Source organism: Lipomyces tetrasporus (genome assembly GCF_029532465.1).
Source record: "Lipomyces tetrasporus strain NRRL Y-64009 chromosome Unknown POJ06scaffold_6, whole genome shotgun sequence".
Lineage (NCBI taxonomy): Eukaryota > Fungi > Ascomycota > Lipomycetes > Lipomycetales > Lipomycetaceae > Lipomyces > Lipomyces tetrasporus.
The window spans coordinates 130728-149067 of record NW_026611601.1 but is presented as its reverse complement, the minus strand read 5'-3'; the positions used below and the strand labels follow the sequence as shown (position 1 = coordinate 149067).

General features: G+C 47.6%; 5 protein-coding genes across 5 annotated transcripts; 2 read left to right on the top strand and 3 right to left on the bottom strand.

Annotated features, from left to right (window-relative positions):
• Positions 1–1798: 1798 nt before the first annotated feature.
• Positions 1799–3537, top strand: POJ06DRAFT_253934 (Isochorismatase-like protein). Its single transcript, XM_056187697.1, has 5 exons — positions 1799–2239; positions 2300–2334; positions 2383–2530; positions 2627–2791; positions 2859–3537. Exons 1-5 carry the CDS (start codon positions 2170–2172, stop codon positions 3167–3169), a joined length of 729 nt encoding a protein of 242 aa, XP_056043017.1. The 5' UTR covers positions 1799–2169; the 3' UTR covers positions 3170–3537.
• Positions 3538–7311: 3774 nt separating this feature from the next.
• Positions 7312–8549, bottom strand: POJ06DRAFT_275904 (uncharacterized protein; the record flags this gene model as incomplete). The annotated part of the gene is made up of 1 exon (XM_056189666.1): positions 7312–8549. Exon 1 carries the CDS (start codon positions 8197–8199, stop codon positions 7312–7314), a length of 888 nt encoding a protein of 295 aa, XP_056043016.1. The 5' UTR covers positions 8200–8549.
• A 3245-nt stretch (positions 8550–11794) lies between these two features.
• Positions 11795–12744, bottom strand: POJ06DRAFT_112745 (uncharacterized protein). Its single transcript, XM_056184101.1, has one exon. It carries the CDS (start codon positions 12441–12443, stop codon positions 11874–11876), a length of 570 nt encoding a protein of 189 aa, XP_056043015.1. The 5' UTR covers positions 12444–12744; the 3' UTR covers positions 11795–11873.
• A 1091-nt stretch (positions 12745–13835) lies between these two features.
• On the top strand, positions 13836–15654 carry POJ06DRAFT_253927 (general substrate transporter). Its single transcript, XM_056187696.1, has 3 exons — positions 13836–14149; positions 14202–14258; positions 14313–15654. Exons 1-3 carry the CDS (start codon positions 13932–13934, stop codon positions 15607–15609), a joined length of 1572 nt encoding a protein of 523 aa, XP_056043014.1. The 5' UTR covers positions 13836–13931; the 3' UTR covers positions 15610–15654.
• On the bottom strand, positions 15655–16906 carry POJ06DRAFT_223331 (uncharacterized protein; the record flags this gene model as incomplete). Its single annotated transcript, XM_056185677.1, has 2 exons — positions 15655–16492; positions 16552–16906. 2 exons carry the CDS (start codon positions 16904–16906, stop codon positions 15804–15806), a joined length of 1044 nt encoding a protein of 347 aa, XP_056043013.1. The 3' UTR covers positions 15655–15803.
• Positions 16907–18340: the final 1434 nt, after the last annotated feature.

Sequence of the window (18340 nt, the reverse complement as noted above, 5' to 3'; positions counted from 1 at the left end):
AAGAGGATGATCCTACGATACGACTGACTATATTGATCACTCAATTGGGCTGCAAATCGCTATATATCCAGCATTCAATAACGGACACAAACCCTAACCCAGTATATAAGCAGTTGCGACTAATCAGATCCGTGTTCTGATTCAAGCTTCCCTCCGCTCACAGCCAAGCGCGCACCAAATTCTGGATTCATGGACTTCCGTTCCCTATACAACTGAATATTTCGCAAATCGCAACTCACTTAAACTCTCCCAGTATTATTATTTTACACATTTGTATTTGTTACTCGCATCCGTGGATATCCGTGGATATCCATGGATATATCCGCGGATATGACTAATCAATATTACCTTATCCGTATCCGTATCCATATCCGCATATTCTCTATCCGTATCCGTATCCGCGACGCATATCCACGGATATATCCGTATCCGTATCCGCGACGCATATCCACGGATATATCCGTTATCCGTGTATCCGTGCCGATCCCTACGTTTAATTCGCATCACGATATCCTCAATTTTCAACATATCCTCCCACGAAACTTGTCATAATCGTCGATGCCCAAAGTTAGTGAACCAGGAGTAAATTCAGGAGATGGCTGCACAATATTCGCAGGAGCAGAACACGAATGAAATTGCGGCGACGGTAGATAACGGAAATGAAGAAGAGTATGATGAAGGAGTCTTTGAGGAAATGTGGAATGATGTACGCCTGGTTATGTGGGTTATGTGAGTGCATTTGGAAAGGCGTCATATTTGCTGCAGGACGAAATTAACCGATCGAGAAGCTGCGAGAAGCTTTGTGGCTATGCAGTAGTCTTCACCTCAATACTTTAAACTAGTCCCAAAGAGGAATGATCGGCTTACTCCCCATGAAATCTCCTTCAAAAAGGTTCTGAAATTTTCTTTGAGCGTCTGAATTATTTTGAGCAGCTATCCAGCTCCCAATGGTCTCCGGGAAGGCACCCTGACGTTTGCTTGCTGTTAGCGCCGGTCCTGAAACGTGAAAACCTGAACTACTTCGAAAGCTATTTGCATTTTTGCATGGTTATTGTGTACGCGCTGCCCACCTACTCGGTTCCGGCGTTGCAGGTCGTGTTATCCATACAATCTTTCTCCGTGGACCAATTGTTCCACTGTCCTGACGGAGCTAACGGTTTATCTCCTCTCACAGGACATGCTACCTTTGATCGAAGATTGCCTACCGGGGAATAGGCCCCATCCGGACCCTCCCGGAATTTGTGTGGGGCTTGGCCATGCAAACGGGTTATTGCAGATAGCCCAGCCAAGCTACGATCTCGATCGCTGCCGAAGCTTGCCGACCCCTTGCGCGCCGGCGCTTTGTCGCCCGCCTGCTCCTTGCCCTTACACCGAAATTATCACCAAAACCTTGTGCTCCAACCATAGAGGCACGAAATAACTTCTAAAACTTTTATTAATTTTGTGGACTAGGTCCTATTGTTCAATCTCTACCTACACAGTTGTAGCAACGCACAGCAACCGACCATTGCTCGCATCACTACTGCTCTTGACTCTACTCAGAATCCTGCGACGATATCTTTGTTGTCGCTGGCATCGGGGCTAAGGCTTGCCCTGAGTATTTACTACGCTGGGCTGGGCTGGGCTGACCTGTAATTATTGTCGCCCATAATTTGGTTTTCGGACCACTGTGAATCCAAGCTCCAATCTTATTACAACCCTTACCTGCGCGGCTCATTACTAGACAAACTCTAAATGTTGCCGCCGCCCAGTACTCCGAGCCATGAATCCCATGATTTGTGTTCAGAGCGGGGTTAAGCGAGGACAGTGGCGCACGACGGTCAGCGGCTCAATATGACTTAAAGGTTAGAGTCTCAATATTCCCCAGTCCGGCAATGTTCGGCATATACCTGTTACGGGCTAGTTCCGACAATTGCCGGCCAGACAGTCGAGACCGGCAGTTGCCGAATAATTTGGCAGTCCCTGAGGCTTAGCTCCACGGCGTCCGAGGCGTCCGACAAATAAGAAGGACGTGGGTAGAGGTGTGCAGTGATGTAAACAAATATTGTAATATACCGCAATCTTAATGTCGAGAGAGAACTGTAGTGTATTTAAAGGCCACTGATCCCCCAGGAGTACTTGACAAGAGCAACAAACAATTCACAATTGGACGTCAAACCTGAAGCAATCATGAAATCCTTCCTTGCTATCCTAACTGCAGCCTTGACCATAGTCAGTGGTGTTTGTGCTCGAAACCATGGTATGCAGATTCAACCTCCAAGGATTTTACAAGCCCAGACAGACTAATATGCGGCAGCAGGCGTTCCTTTTGAGCGCTTGGACAAGAATGATACCGTAAGTTGCGCTCATTTCCGTAGAAATTGTGTACTAATGACACTGTAGCTCCTCCTTGTGCTTGATCTCCAAGTGGGGCTCTACAACCTAGCTCGAGATTGGGACCCGACTCTCTACTACAACAACTTGATTGCACACGCAGCTCTTGGGCAGTTGTTTGACCTGCCTGTCGTCCTGACCACGTCGGCTCAACAAGGTGAGAAAGCAACACCAACATCTTTCATTGTCACTGCGACTTTGTCCAGCTTGCACTGCGCAAACTCGACATGAAGCTTACACACTTGGTTATCAGGTCCCAATGGTCCTCTTCCGAAGGAAATTCTGGAAATGTACCCTGACGCGCCCCTCATCGAGCGACAGGGAGAGGTAGATGCCTGGGACAACGCAGAATTCCGCAAGGCCGTTCGCGCCGCTGGCAAAAGCCAAATTATCGTTGCCGGAATCACGACTGATGTCTGTGAGTGAATTTTTGAATGTTCTTAAGATTGAGCTTCAATCCGCTAACCAGAGATCTCTGCTTAAAGGCACGACATTCCTGGCTCTCTCTCTGCGGGCTGAAGGATACAGTGTTTGGGCCAACGTCGAAGCGTCCGGCACCACCACCGAGCTAATTCGTGACGTCTCCAACATGCGGATGGAGGCGGCAGGCGTGAAACTCGTCAGTCTGTTCAGCATCGTCTGTGACCTCATGCGCGACTGGCGCAACACTCCCGGCTCGAAGGAAGTGCTTCCGTGGCTCAATCAGTATTACCCCGTCTATGGTATGGTTGCTCGTGGACACGCCGCTGCTATCGACAACGGCACAATAATTCCTGGCGAGGGAGGCCTTGTCTAAAGCAATGCTGAGACCAACTGAAGTGACGGAAGCGGATGTGGTGATTGCTGCCGCTATGAGATATTTGAAAAGTCATTTTTTGGGGGAAGATGTTGACGCAGGGTATGGGATAGGACCGACAGAGCGGGAGAATTACAGGGAAAATCAAAGAGCTAGCAGTACCTGAAATCCTCTAGGTACTCGTATTTTGATATTGGTTTTCTTATGAAATTGTCTCAATCCTTTGTCTGTCCTTTTTTTCTTACAATAAATTTTATAACTTTCACCAATTTATACGGATTGCAAACGCAAATCCTCAAACCTAACGGCTCGTACACCATATTCTTCATCGCTATTTAGTTGACTCCTCGTCAATCGATCACCCTTACTTTATTACACTCCCTGGTATAAGACTCGTGAGCCTATTACCTTCAATCGATGATCCATCTTTACTCTATTCATTCTGCGAATCCGTAGGATTTACTTATCGTAACACTGTACGGCCCAGATATACCTGGCGGTCAGGATTATCGGCTAGTTTTTGCTCCCAACGTCAAGTTGCTCAGCGCTCACCACTTGCCGTCAATTTTTGTCAGCGTCTTGTACAATCCATGTCTCGAATAAGTAGTCGACGAAATAATCGGTTTTGCTCTCTAATACAGGGCCGTACGGGGAATATCCTGTGGAACGTTTGACTTCTTGTGCGTTCTTTTCTTATGTCTCGTGGCTTGTTGTGTTCTATCGTTTCTTGCTATGGCCGGCTATATAGAAGGCAAGTGCAAAGCCTCCGGATTCCCAAGTACAAAGCCTTTTATTTGCGTTAATATAACTTTGTATATTTATATCTATTCCAGTCCGCTCTCGCCGGTGCTCGTTATAGTACGTGCCACAAGGCACGAGCAATGCAAGAAGTCAGGGACAAGAATGTGTTCTGATAATGTAACTATAATATGACCAGAAGACAGAATATTGAACCGGATATTGCCGGAAAATCTTCCCACTCTATGACTGTAAGGCGCCTATTTTCGCTGTAAAAGTACAGAGGGTTGAAAAGCGTGGACGCTTTTGGGAGAATGGTCAAAATTGGAAAGGGTTGCTGAAGATCCGTAGGATATTTATTAGACGTTCGTTGCGTGTCCAAGAAGGACTGACAAGGACTATTTATGTATGCTCAATGCCTACAAGACCCAATACCCCTCTCTTCTGAATGGCGGCATTTGTTTCTGCGGCTAATCTTAAATAGTAAATTTGCATGTACTGATGAATATAACAGTACGTATGAAATTACAGCCATCACTAACCTCTTTAGAGTAGGGATATACTAGCATACGGCTCTAGCGTGGAATATAATATACATCATATTCCGTCGTCATGTCCCCTTACGGCATTACTCTGCAGGTAGTCGCTAGCAAGTCATCTTGATCATCGTGTACCGGCCGTCGCCTGAGGAACGATGGTGCGGTAAGTACATAGCATTAAGGATCTGAGGTCGTACAGATCAGGCACTACTAATTTGGACAGCAAAAAGCTAAAGATAGAGTATGTTAGAATATATTACCCGATTGGCGCAGCAGCTGGAACGATCTCTTTTATACCCGTCTCTTCCAGCTCTTGCCATCGGCGTTCATGTACAACAATCAATACCAACTGTGCATACATGTCATCATATAGCCCGAAGGCGACCCGAAGGAGACCCGAAACAGAAACGAAGAACGAAAGACGGGTAATCACGTACCCAAATCGTCCTTGTAGCTGCTCCGAACCCTGATGACCAACGCACAGAAGCTCAGAAACGGAGGAACATTATGAAGAATGATACGTAAGACGGAGCCGATAACGGAACGGAACGGAAAACGGAGCCAAGCACGAAGTTAACGAAGGAAGACTGACCGTCCGAGAACGATGATGCGGCGTGCGTGCGGCTCGGAGCCGCACGCCTCAGGCGTATCACAGTCAGGGATGCGTTCCTTGACAGTGCCCCTGGGTCAGGAGTACACTAAACTCTAACCAGGATAGTCAATGTGGCTCCAATCATACGACTCTCACTGTACTACGCACTCAATTGGTAAGGTCCAGCCAGCCCGTCAACTAACCATCGCTAGTTTCAAGTATTATGACGTAGAGATCTGTTGAAGATCGTCAATCGTGATGTTGCCGTCCGGCCCGCTGGGGCGTAGATTTGGCTCACGATCGTTCACGATCGCTCACGATCAGACAGGCCCAAGGCTGGACGGACGGTGAGGTCTCATCTGGCCCACGTGTCTGCCGGCGTAGAATTACGTGTCTCTTTCATGTATATAGTCACCACGTAATTCCATGGAGACAGTTGAGAAGAAAGACCTCGATTAGATCTCAAGCACCCTACATCTCTCCGGTAAGCTCTGCATTACGGCTTGTGCATTGGCTCAGTGTACGTAGATTATTCTGAGGAAATCATCCGCGACATCTAAAATCGGTACGTGCGAAACCGATAAAGAGTATTTCTCCCGAACAAATTCGCCCACATGGATCCTATCGTCATTCAGTACCCGCTGGTACCATGATTCCAAAAAGGGTATAGTCGGTAATTGCCCCATGATTCCCCTTATTCTAGGACTGCCACTTACAAAGGGCGGGCAGCTCCAAAATAAACGGAATTTGTGCGTGTAGGCCCTAAGAATGGCAGTCCCTTCTCTCCGACGAGCCAACTTTTGATAAGAATTCTTCTTGGAATGCTGGCGCCAAGGCGGCCATTCCGTTTCAGTGATTAATATGACACTCGCTAATAAAGCGGGAGAATGATAGGCAGGCATAGATAGCCAGAGGTCGGGATCGGGGACCGTGTGGCCTGCCGCCATAACAGTCTGGTCATCACCAAAGCTCTACAGAGCATCCCTTGGTCTCCTGGAATATATGGCCACTCAGGCTGAACCGCTCTTTACCGTTGCTACCAAGACGTCAGACCTAGAAAATAAAAGATGTACACCAACCTTGGCGAATTTGTTTATTATTGCAGCAAAAGGTTGCTTTACTACAATATATACCTAGGATTTAATTATAGTTGAAGATATTGCGACCTGCAACACTTCGAGATATTCCGCTGAACAGCCCATTCGCAATCCTAAGCGCAATCATATGATCCAGAATTTTCTACACCCTACGCCGGAACATTGTAGGCTCTACGATCGTGGGCTATCCATTTCCACACTACCCATTAGCCTATGATCGTTGAGTAGCGCCATCTCAGTCCATCTGTCTTAGATTCCCATACATAACGAGTTAATAAATCGTTCGAATTATTTTCCTTCTAGGCCTTTGGTAAATCCATCACCTGCCATATTCTGCAAGAAAGAACCAGAACCTCAAGAACCAAGCAAATCCAAGACAAAGGCAAAGCGCACCAAAAATACAAGGAAAGCCGCATAAATTAAGCCAAGGACAGGGACAGCGGCAGACAACAAATGCAGGGCATGCAGCCTCAAGAAGTCAGGTGCCAAACCCTGACAAGAATTAACGAGGCCTGTCATCGGTCGCATCCACCACCAAGAGATCGCAAACTTCCAGCTTCTCCATTCCCGTGGTACCATTAAATAGCGGATTGAAACTTAGAATGTCGACAGTCATCTTGTACATGTCTATAAAGAGCAGAATGTGTCTACTCCCATCTTTAAATCTCTTCCTGAAACTGGGTAATAAAGCGCCTCCGAAGGTTAGTGTTCGCGATAGCTTGGGCTTAGCCAACTACACTAGTGCCTGTTATTATTAGTCAATTATAGCAAGGAAGCCGAGCAAATGCCAGATGGAGGCTGAGCAGCTAGTGCCAGGCCATATTTGCAGGTTTAGCAGCGCTGACATTATTCTAGAGCGAACTACACCGTCATTTCGAAGATCAAAGCGTTATCATCCAGAGGTTGGACTGGCAGCTATGAGTCAAATATTACCAGATCACTATCAGGCTGAGTTCTGTTGCGTCTCGCGAATATGACGTATGTCGGTGAAGTAGAATGTGAGCACCAAAACAACAGGGTGAACTCCCGAACGCAGCAAATTCGACTGCAGGATAGTGGACGAGATGGAGTAGGCAATAGTTGCATTCTTGTAACTTCTGATCCTAGAGCATCTTACGAGCTATTCCCGCTTCGTCAAAACTAGGCACAACAAACACCTTATAGCCACAATAAGCCCTAGGCAAAGTCGGTCATTTGAAGGTTAAATACACCGAGCCACGCGTCGGCTGAGTAGAGTGATACTGCAAACCACCCTGGATTACCGAGATTGTTCCTCATATCCTGTACGGCCTGCGCTATAAGCCTTGGCTCATCCGGGGCAAAGTCGCCTAGATAGTTATCGGTAGGATTGACATAGTACGTCAAATCAGCGAAGCCCTCCCAGCCGGACTGTGTCGAACCGTGTACAGTCCTTGCGTTCCATGGCTGCTGGCCAAGAGCACCTAGCCAGTTGTTCGTCAATGAGTCCGCTTCGGCAGTGGTAAGCACTTCTCCTGGATTCCGGCTGCCTATGAGCTCCAGTGTGTATCCTGTGTTGGGTACCGGATACTGCTGCGCGCCATTTACGACATCTCTGGCAGCGACGGTGTCACGCTGGCGGACCCGCTCTTGAATGCTCCTCTTCCCTGGTGTTCCAGAGTGAATCAGTTCAATCGTTTGTGTCTGGTCGAAGAAGCCTAGTATGTCGGTCTTGCCGCCTACTCTTGTTCCGTCTGTGCAAGAGGACAAAATGCCTGCTAGTACAGCACCAATAGTTCCATGATCGAGTCCTCCAATAGCTCCACAAACCGCGATGGCGCAGGTTCCGCGAGTCCATGCCAAGGTAGTGCAATCTGATCCGCCGCCGTTGCCGTTAAAGGTTGGAGGATTCAAGCAGCCGTTCTCGACACAAATGTAGTCCCTGACAATCTGTACACAGTCCGACATCAGAGGACTGCCGTCTGTGGTTTCACAAGCAAATGGCAGCACTTCCGTCACAGCCTCTACCGATCTGTGCAGTACCCCGATGCACATGGTAACCACGGCAAGCATGCTGCAGCCATTAACCTTGCGGCTCATATACATAATGGGTAGCTTATAGCTAGTGTCGGATAATAGTGGAGGACTTATAAGACAATAAGACTATTGAAAGGACTTAGCGATATAGAAGATGAAAGCCCGTTATATACTTACTTCGACGTCAATAAAGTAGTTGGATTGGAGAACCACCAAGCTTGGTAAGGATTATTCTTAACTGACAAAAAGCAGACTTGCTGGATAATCGGCCCACCTTTATACGTTCAGCACCGGCTCTTACTCAGTGCTTATATACGACACGTGCGTTTGCAACATTGAATCTATCCCTCGATTAAGATTCGTATCCCAAGTATTGGCACCCATCTAATCCAGATTCGATCAATGTGGCTGTCCGAGTGAGCTGTATGACGCGGACCTTGATGAGCGGACGAATCCCAGCACACAGGTCTGCTGAGGGGGGTTGACAGGCAAAGTCCAGAGTGACAGACAGACTTTTGATGGCGCAGACACGCTAGAATCGTCATTGACGGTACGAATCAGCGTTAATTACATCTTTTCGGGATTCCATTTTCATCCGAGGCGAACGCCGTATACACAGCCATCCAGCTTCCCGGGTTTGTAAGTAAGCTACTTGTGCCGGGACAAAATGGGTGCCCAGCCGATACCAAATAGCATAATGTTTCTCAGCTCAAGCGGCTGTCCGGTTGCAGCTCTGTCAAACATACGCCCCGTATATCTAACAAGCCCGCTCCAAGTAGGCGGCAGTCAGTTAATCTCCGGATTTGGTATTCTGATCGACGGAGACTGCGCCCCAACACCGAAGCGGCTGATCAATTCCACTGAAGCTCGATTGCCGAAGAATAGGCAGAGAATTACTCCATGTTATCGACATGAAACCTTACATCCCGGCCGAGCTGCCCGGTTGAAGCCCCCCGCTTCGTCAGCCGCTCAGGGCCTAACCCCCCGGAGTTACGCTGGATATGAGGGTGGTAGTCCCGTAAGCAGAACGTTGCTTTCGTTTATTTTTTCACTACATGCTAGCTGTTGAAAATAAAATAATAATTATTAACCTTAACTTGCAGATCGGATGCTGGGAGATTCCCGATACTAGGGCTGTTGCCGATTTGTTTGCCGATGTCGGTCTATACGATATCGTCAGTGTCAAAATCTTGCCGATAAAATTACGAATAATATCAGCAGGTGTAGGTATTAGCCGATATAGTATAAATATCGGCAGACTTATTTATTTTCGTATATCGTATTCGTAGCGTAAAACTTCGCCGATATCGTATCGTCAACAGCACTACCCGATACTTGGCGTCATATTCTCGTTACGTCACAGGTTGCGTCATTACTGGTATGATACAAGTTTCAGAATGAGTGCTATCTACTAGCCCTAGCCACCATCTTTTCATTTTCTTGTTCTTACGCTGCGCTGATGCGGCCTTGACTTACCCTGCCTGAGTTGTCGCTATTATTTCCCTAGCCCTAGTGGTCATGTCTTGTCAGCTGTCACCGAGGGAACCATATTGGAAAATCTTCGATCTTCGTCATTGCGAGGGCCACTCCACACAGTAGAATTGGTGCATGCGAAGCTTCGCACGTCGTAATTCGCCCATACACAATTTGGCTAGTGCGCCCCCGCCCGGGCCCAGCCCTAAACCAGGCTACCAAGTACGACGACACAAAGCCCATAACTCATTGACATCCTCAGGGCACCATAAGTCCCTTCGTCCAGCCGGATCACTTCCAGCGAGCATCATCGTAGAACTGGTTCACTACCGTTAATGATATAAGCATTAAGCAAGAGTATGAACCTGTTAAATTATTTACTAAAACGAGCTGTCTTAATTGGGTCATGACTCTGACACATAAGGGCTGTCAGTGCCGGGTTGCTAATCTATAGCCGCGCTCGCTGCTTCAGTTGTGATCGGCTCGTTCAACTACTGTGAATCCTGCCGCTGTTTCCATTTCCACTTGTCGTGGCAATAACAGGCGGGCTTGTACTGTGACGTTGTTCCGAAGACACAACATTAAATGCGGCTGAAGGATGGATATGTGACCGCGCTGGGAACTACGGCCGCAGTTCGCACTCAGGAACAAGCTAAATCCGAATCGCGACTTCCTACTCCAGTCCGTCGTTCTGTATCTTCTTCGGCACAATATATCATGAGTATTTATATCGGTGAACAGCATCCACGGTTCGAGCGGCACCTCCTGTAACGGATCACGATGACACGTGTTCGTAGGAGCCGGCCCCGCGCGACTACCTTCGACAATGACCTGTCGATCTCAGCCAAAGAGCACGAGAAAATATCACAGAGAAATGCATTTCCTCCAATAAAATTACGAGAGTCAGCGACTTCGAAGATGGATCTTAGTTTTCCGAGAAGAAGCCATACCAGAATGCTCTCGACTTTCTGATCGCGAACGAACCGGAACAAAGGCTCGATGTCCGTCTCCCTTTCAATTTGTTATCTAGCCCTGGCAGAGGAGGCACGTAAGCGCTATGGCGACGAAGGGTATATGGCCACGAAATGCACTTACTGGCACAAGAACTATAGCAGTTATCCGCGTGTCGAATATTCTTCCAAAAGTTCAGCGGTGACAATATATACTTGTCAGTCGTCGTTGCATGCTAAGGCCTCATAATTCCTTCAACAGTGGATTGAGGAAGGGGGACGCAGAGAACTGGCCAACCATTGCAGAGGCGAGCTCGTGAACGATTGAGGTCCATTGTTGACCAGACTCGTAATGCCGGGGATGACGAATCAGGCGAGTTAGTTAAGAAACCTGATGGCGGACTTGTGTATTCCGTGGTTGTCGATCAGTAACCGTCGTGGCCATAAATATGAGAAGTTAGCCGCTGATATCACACTCCTGAATGGAAGAGTTCCCCATTTTCTCTTACCATTGACCTTTAACGATTCCACGATGCTATCATAGAGATTGGGCCCAATCAGTCGTTCGGACCTTATCCCTACCGTGGGCACAATTAGTTTGAGTCATTGGATTCGGCCTTTATCGAGGTATTTAGGCGAGATCCGCTCAGTGGCATAGCAAATCAATCACAAAGAGTTGTAATTCGCAGCATTACATATTTGTTGAGACCAAGGGCCCTACGTTAAAGGAAATTGCTATCTTGTTTGATGGTGCTGAGGCAAACGCCGCTGGGCTAGAAGTTCTTGAACAAAAGACCGAGGTGTCTCGAGCAGCTGCACACGTCGAGGGTTACCTGAGCAGGGGAAACTTTCAAACGTAAATATATTTATTCAAAGAAAATCTGCAATATCGTCTCTGCGCGCTATTATAATGCTGCTCGAGCACCTATGTGCACATGGAACCGCAAGTTCTGGCCGTGATCCATGACCGATTGACCCTCTAGTGCTAACTAACGAGCCGCACGGCTTGGGGTTAGGGCCGAACCTGGCTCAGTCCGGGTTCACTACTATAGACAAGGACCGACTGACCGACTGAGGTAAGGGTATCTACTCTACACAGACTCGACCGACTCTCTCTTTTTGCTGCCTGTAAGGTCAGTCAATCAGACTAGTTCAGGGCAAGGGTATCAATCACGCTTGGGTCCCGACGACGGCTAGACATAATAAAAGCACAAAAATGAAAATGAAGAGACAAGAGTGCTCAGGAGAATAAATAATATGTAATACGGGATTCATGTGCGTTGATACTGACAAGGAACAGTAGAGTGCCAAGAATAATGTTCAAATGCAGCAGGCTTGAACGAAGATAATGCTCAAATACAATGCCGCTTGGGTAGTTTGCGGTGGTTTGAGCGCGGATGAGGCGCTGGATCCCACACACTGAAGAGAGGACTGAAGATAGCGTCCATGAATCCTCCGACCAGAATGTGGACACCTTTGACCAACTTTTTTGTTTCGAGATATGCCGTGTTTCATAGGGTCCTTGACAAAAAGCTGACCGAATTCCAACTTGGTATAATCGAGCGACCAATCGCTAGCTATATATCGGGGAACACCGTTCTCCTCGCAGGCATCGATCAAAAACTTTTGTCCGCCAATCATGAGTCTATCGTCGCCAAGATAGGAGCAAATAACGACATGGCAGCCTCTGACGAACGATCGCACAGCCTCCATGTCAAACGCACCCCGTTCGACTATTTCTACCCTTGGTGATGCGCTTAATGAGGAGGGAATCCTTCCGGCATTATAACAATAATCCCGAACGGCAACCTCGGAGTGCGTGGGGAGTCTCGAAGCCAAGGAGTGGCCGAATTTGCCTGTGATACCTGCGATTCCAACAGTGGCAGTCATAATCGTTGAATTTCGAATTATAACTCAGTAAATCATACCAAGAGGGGACAATGACCTCCTTAAATGTGACCATCATAGAATATGGCCCCCGTGACATAAGCTAGCCATGATAGTCAATAATGTATATTACAAGCAATAGTCAAGCAATACATACCGGTACTTTCGAGCGTTTGATCACACCAGCGGGAAGGATGCAGCCAGGCAGTATCTCTATCCTGAATCAAACCACCCCTGCGGACCCTTTCTCCTAATGAATCCATCAATCCAAAAAGCTCAAGTTTGGTCAATTATGTCAGCCGCTTCCTTCTCGTAGATGATCTGGAGCTGTCAGTTGAGCAAGCTTATAGGATAATCTGCTGTTGGACTATATGTGCATTTACTTCACAGGATGCGACGAAGTAAGAGACCCTGATTTGTCAGTACTTAGTGCAACTTAGGGTGCGTTTGGATTCCCAATTATAAAATAAGTGGAAAATAAGTGGAAAATAGTTGAGGTAATCCAAACGCCACGTCACTTATTTTAATTACAAAATAATTGCCCACACAAAAAAAATAAGTAGGTCAAACCCACTTATTTTCTACTTATTAATTTTCCCCCCTCTACAGCGTACTTCAACCCACTTCCACACCCCTCGGAACACCTTCCACACCCCTTGGAACACCTTCGACACCCCTCGGAACCAACTTCCACGCCGACAAAGCCGCAGGAATGGAGGATTTGACGCGTCAACCCGTCAAACAAGGGTAAATGTAGTGTGGCACGTGCCAAGGAAACGTTCCTTTTTTAGGTTTTTAGGGTTTTTTGTGCGGTGGGAACCTAACCCAGGAAATTCACGTGACAAATAAGTGAAAACTGAAGTGGGATTTAAGTAGGAAATAAGTAGGAAATAAGTGTGGGACTTCAAACTCCAAAACCGGCCTGTCAAGGTTTGGGTTAGGGGTAACAACTTGCCAAAACTATCCCCACGTTATCTTTGTATTATTCCTTGGTAGCATGAGTGGGGGGAACCGGGCGCCTAGACTGACAGTTGCGCGTTACGCAAGGCTGCAATTGCTTTTTTGGAGACTAAATTGCTGCCCCGACGCAGATTTTCGATGGCTTGCTTCGTTCTGTCGATTGCCGATCATCACCGGTCACCTGCCCCCCCGCACGATTCTGTAACGCGGCAGCGCGCCTGACTTAAGCAACCACATGGCCCCCGCTAACCTGAATAATGACACCATGTGGCCCATCCTACAAAATGCGTCGACAGTAGTTTGGAACAGCCAAAATTGACAACAAAAAACTACAACAACTCAATTTTATCTCCCCATTACCTTCCCCTCCAACAATTCGAAAATCAGGCGTTGAGAACATGACAGGTAATCTAGTTTGATTCCACGGACCGGACACTCATTCAGCATTACAAGGTCAATAACAGCTGCAGTCGATTCAGCTGTAACTCGTCGCGTCACTGCGGACCGTGTGCTGTGGCAGTTACGGCCACCATGGTCCGCATACTCAACATCTACACCATATCCGCTTTCGTTGCACTTGCTGGTGTGATATATGGCTTTGATGTGTCGTCCATGTCCGGAGTTATCGGTACGCAGGAATATAAAAGCTACTATGGCAACCCTCTCGGAACACGACAAGGCGCTATTACGGGCGCCATCGCCGCCGGCTCGTTTGTCGGCGCATTATTCTCCTCAGTTCTCGGTGATTGGTACGCAGTGTTACTTGAACTATGATGGAATATTCATTGTTAATGGTTGCAGGTTATCGCGAAAAGAAGCCATCCAGGTGGGCACCGTCTTGTGGTGCATTGGCGCAGGGTAGTCAACTTCGACCCATAATCTCCTGTGTTCATACCTGCTAACAATTAGCAGGGTGCAAGCTTCATCCACCAGCGTCGGCATGCTAATTGCCGGCCGTATTATATCTGGCCTCTGCATAGGCATTACATCTTCCCTCGTGCCGATCTACCAGTCCGAGATTGCGCCTCGGAAGATACGTGGTCGGGTTGTTTCCCTTTTGCATTTTGCTATTTCCTGGGGAATTCTTATCCAGTATTTGATCGAGTATGGATGTTCGTTCCTTAATTCCCAGGCCGTGTTCAGGCTACCATGGGCCATCCAGGCTGTGCCCGCGATATTTCTGTTTATCGGCCTCTTCTTCCTCCCCCGATCGCCGAGATGGCTGGCAAGTAAAGACAAGTGGGACGAAGTACTGCATGTGCTCGCGTATCTCCGCACTCCGAACCGTGATATCAACGATCCGCTCGTGCTTGCTGAATACAAAGAAATTGAAGAACAGATCCGTCTTGAACGCGAGCAAGATGCCAACAGTTACCGCGAATTGTTTAGTAAGAAATTGCGCCGGCGTTTGTTTCTAGGCATAGCTGTCCAGGGTTTGTCGCAGTTGACCGGCATCAACGTGGTCTTATACTTCGTTGTCTACATTCTCGAATCTGCCGGAACCTCCAACACACTCTTGATCTCGTCTATTTTGTACATTATATTTATTGTCGCAACCATTCCGACAATAATCTGGACCGATCATTGGGGCCGTCGCTCGTCGCTGCTCATTGGTTCGATCGTAATCGCTTTCTGGATGTTCGTAATGGGAGGCGTATCAGGACGCCATGGCCAGCCGACCCAGGCGCAGAATCTGCCGTTCACGTGGGTGATCATTGGTAATCCGGCTGCAACTCGTTGTGTCCAGGCCAGCGCGTATCTGGCCTCTGCCGCGTTTGCCATGTCGTGGGGCCCTATAGAGTGGGTCTATCCACCTGAAATCATTCCATTGCGCGTCCGAACCAAAGCCGTCGCATTCTCGACTGCAACAAACTGGGCCACTAGCTTCACGGTCTCGCTCCTGATGCCACTACTTTACCGGGTAATAGCTTGGCGCCTATTTATAATCTATGGGGCCATCAATGTGGCTTCTTCCTTTTTTGTCTTGTTTTTAATACCAGAAACAAAGCAGCGAACGTTGGAGGAAATGGACGAGATATTCGAGCACGGCGAACCAATCTGGCGGTCATTTAGGGGTATACACTACACGGCCAGAATAGATCAGCTGGCCAAAGAGATCGAGCAAGGCAAAAGTATTCATCGCATTGTCCATGTCGAGCTGCGCGACGATATCGAACGGCGTGGTTACAACGGGTTTGGAGAGTTCTAGGCACTCTTGCTTATCGGTCGGAATTGTTTGAGATTGGAGATGTAGAGCCAGTTATATGTATCTATTATTGTATGATCCGTCATTAGGGATCTCCGTCTTAGACTTCTCTGCAGCTATTTCTACGTGATCCCGGATACCTTCACGCCATCTCCGCGTCCGTTTAATTAGAAATTATCTCCCCCTTCATTTACGACTTACGACGCTCTAGTAGCGCGTTCCCACACGGATATTGTTTCCTCCCAAATTTTCTTCCCCACTTGATTCGCCCTGTAATTCTCCAGGATAGTATCGCGCTCATTCTTGACGGTCTCACCGTAATTGTCTAACCTGTAAACACCGTTGCCTTGGCCGTCCGCTACAACAGTGCTTGTCGCTATCGTGGTCCCCTTTGGCAGAGAAACGCCGACAACCTTCTCCTTCGGCTTTGCCGGCGGATACTTCGCGCTCGTGGCAACAAACACGCTCCATTCACCCGCGTTTTCAATCGATCTGCCAAACAGTGGCAATAAAGGAATGAGAGTCCATCTCGCCAACATTGCTGGCAAGGTCCACATGCCCTTGGCGGTGTGCGCGAATTTATTCACTATTTCTGTAGCAACGAATCCCGGATGTACGTGGCAGAAGGCGATTGAGGGAGAAGACTTTGCCAGCTCTTCAAACGCAAGCGTAGTTTGAGTTGTGCATGTATACACTGCTTTCCGTAAAGAGTAGCCCTTTCGCACTTCGAGATCGTCGACGTCGATGGCGTGCTCATCGCCTCCGGCCAAGATAGAAATGACCCGGGGATTGGGTGAGGCGGAAAGGAGTGGAATCAGTTTGTAGATTAGCCGGAGACGAACGTAGTAGCTGAGGGCGCAGAAGGCGTCAATTCCTTCAGAGGTTTCTAGGGGATGTTAATCAATAGCTTACTACCACCAGAACAGAACAGTCTTGTCGATATACCTTGTCTTCCTGCCCCGGACAAAAAGCCTGGCGAAAGGAATGCGAGATCCAGTTTGCGCTCTTGGGCTGCGATTTGGTCACAGACATCATCCGCATTCTTGATCAAGGAGATTTCAGTTTCGATGAAGACAAAAGTGCCCTGAGGATTGAGTCTGTCAAGCTCGTTGAGAAGTGCCGTTGCAGCTGTTTTAGAACGGCCGACAATGTAGACTTTGGGAGCATTCGCGTATTTGGCAAACTGCATGATTGAGCCTTTGCCTATTCCACTTGTGGCGCCGACGAACAGAGCGACCATGCCGGATGGTTCCGACTTAAGACGGGAATTAGATTCGCGGACAGCTTTGATATTGACCATGTTGACGGGACGAATTGTTCTGCAATTCACAACACGAGAGCTGAAAGGGAACGACAGCAGAAGACGGACAGCGAATGCCGCAATATATATGTGTTTCCAATGCCTAGTAGCCGACGAATGCGGTTTGGGTTGTCAGCTGTGCCAAGCCGTGACGGGGCCATGTGCTGAGTGCTGACATTATTGTTGACGAAAGTCGGCAACTGTAGCATTGCTTGTTTCTCCATTGATACACAAGTGACGAAACATATCCACCTTCAACTTTCATTTACCGCCGAACTCAAGATCGACGGGGAGCTTTTGAGGATCCAATAAATAAAAAATACGTACACCCAAGTATGTATAATCGGGGAAACCGTCTCTATTCAAAGGCGAGGCATGGCCCGTCACAAAGAAATATCGCTGTAAAGCCTGGACTGTCTACTCTATCTCAAATGGACTCGGAGCTTGTTTGTTCCGACCTCCGACACAAAGCACAGACCCATCAACATTATTTGTCTCGTATTCGTATATCATGAACCAATCCCATGGCGATCGGCGTCGGCGCAGTCATTTACTCCGCAGAGCCGCACGTCGTTCGCAAGTTTGCTTAGCGCTATGCTGCGTCAGGGATATATCCGCGGATATCCCTCAGGCAAATACGGATCGGATACGGATAAGGCAATCTCGATTAGTCAATATCCACGAGCAAAACACATAAATAAAGTTATTAAGTAAATTATTATCGAGGGAGGGATTGATTTGCTGTTGCGGAATGACAGTCATAAGGAGCAACCAGTTTTACACGGTAATTTTTCGAGGAACGCAGTAATGTCGTCCACAGCCTTAGTAGTGAATCCCCTGCTGCTACAATAAGTACAGGCGCATTTAAGGTATGTGTCCGACGTCGATCGGTACTTTGACGATGCTGTCATTAGTGTCGCAAATACTGATGGTGACGGAAGCTGGTTGTTTGAGTGGCGGAACACTCATAAAGGGAATATCCCCAAATGGTGGGGGGACTACTCCTTTTAATAGTACGGTACTACAAATCTACAAATCCTTAGAAGCAGTTTTTATTTATTTCGTATTTCTTAATTGTAAATCTGATCATAGGGCTGTTCGCGAATGCGAATATTCGCAGATATCCGCTATATTCGTTATTCGTATTCGCAATTCAAAACAGTGCGAATAATATTCGCTAATTTTATTCGCAGAATAAGCTGCGAATACGAATAATTATTCGTTATTCGACACTCCACTATCTTTGTGCAGCAGGGAAGGTAATATTGTCACGGGCTATGCCCGATTGTCGCGGCCTGCAGTCGTCCGGGCAACTGGCCGTTGGTTTCCTTTATCTGCTTGTGTTTCTCCTTTTTCTCTTTCTTTCCTTTTCTTTTTCCTTAACGAGTTCTTCTGTACATTTTCTTTGTTTATAGAAAATAAAAGCTTTGCGCT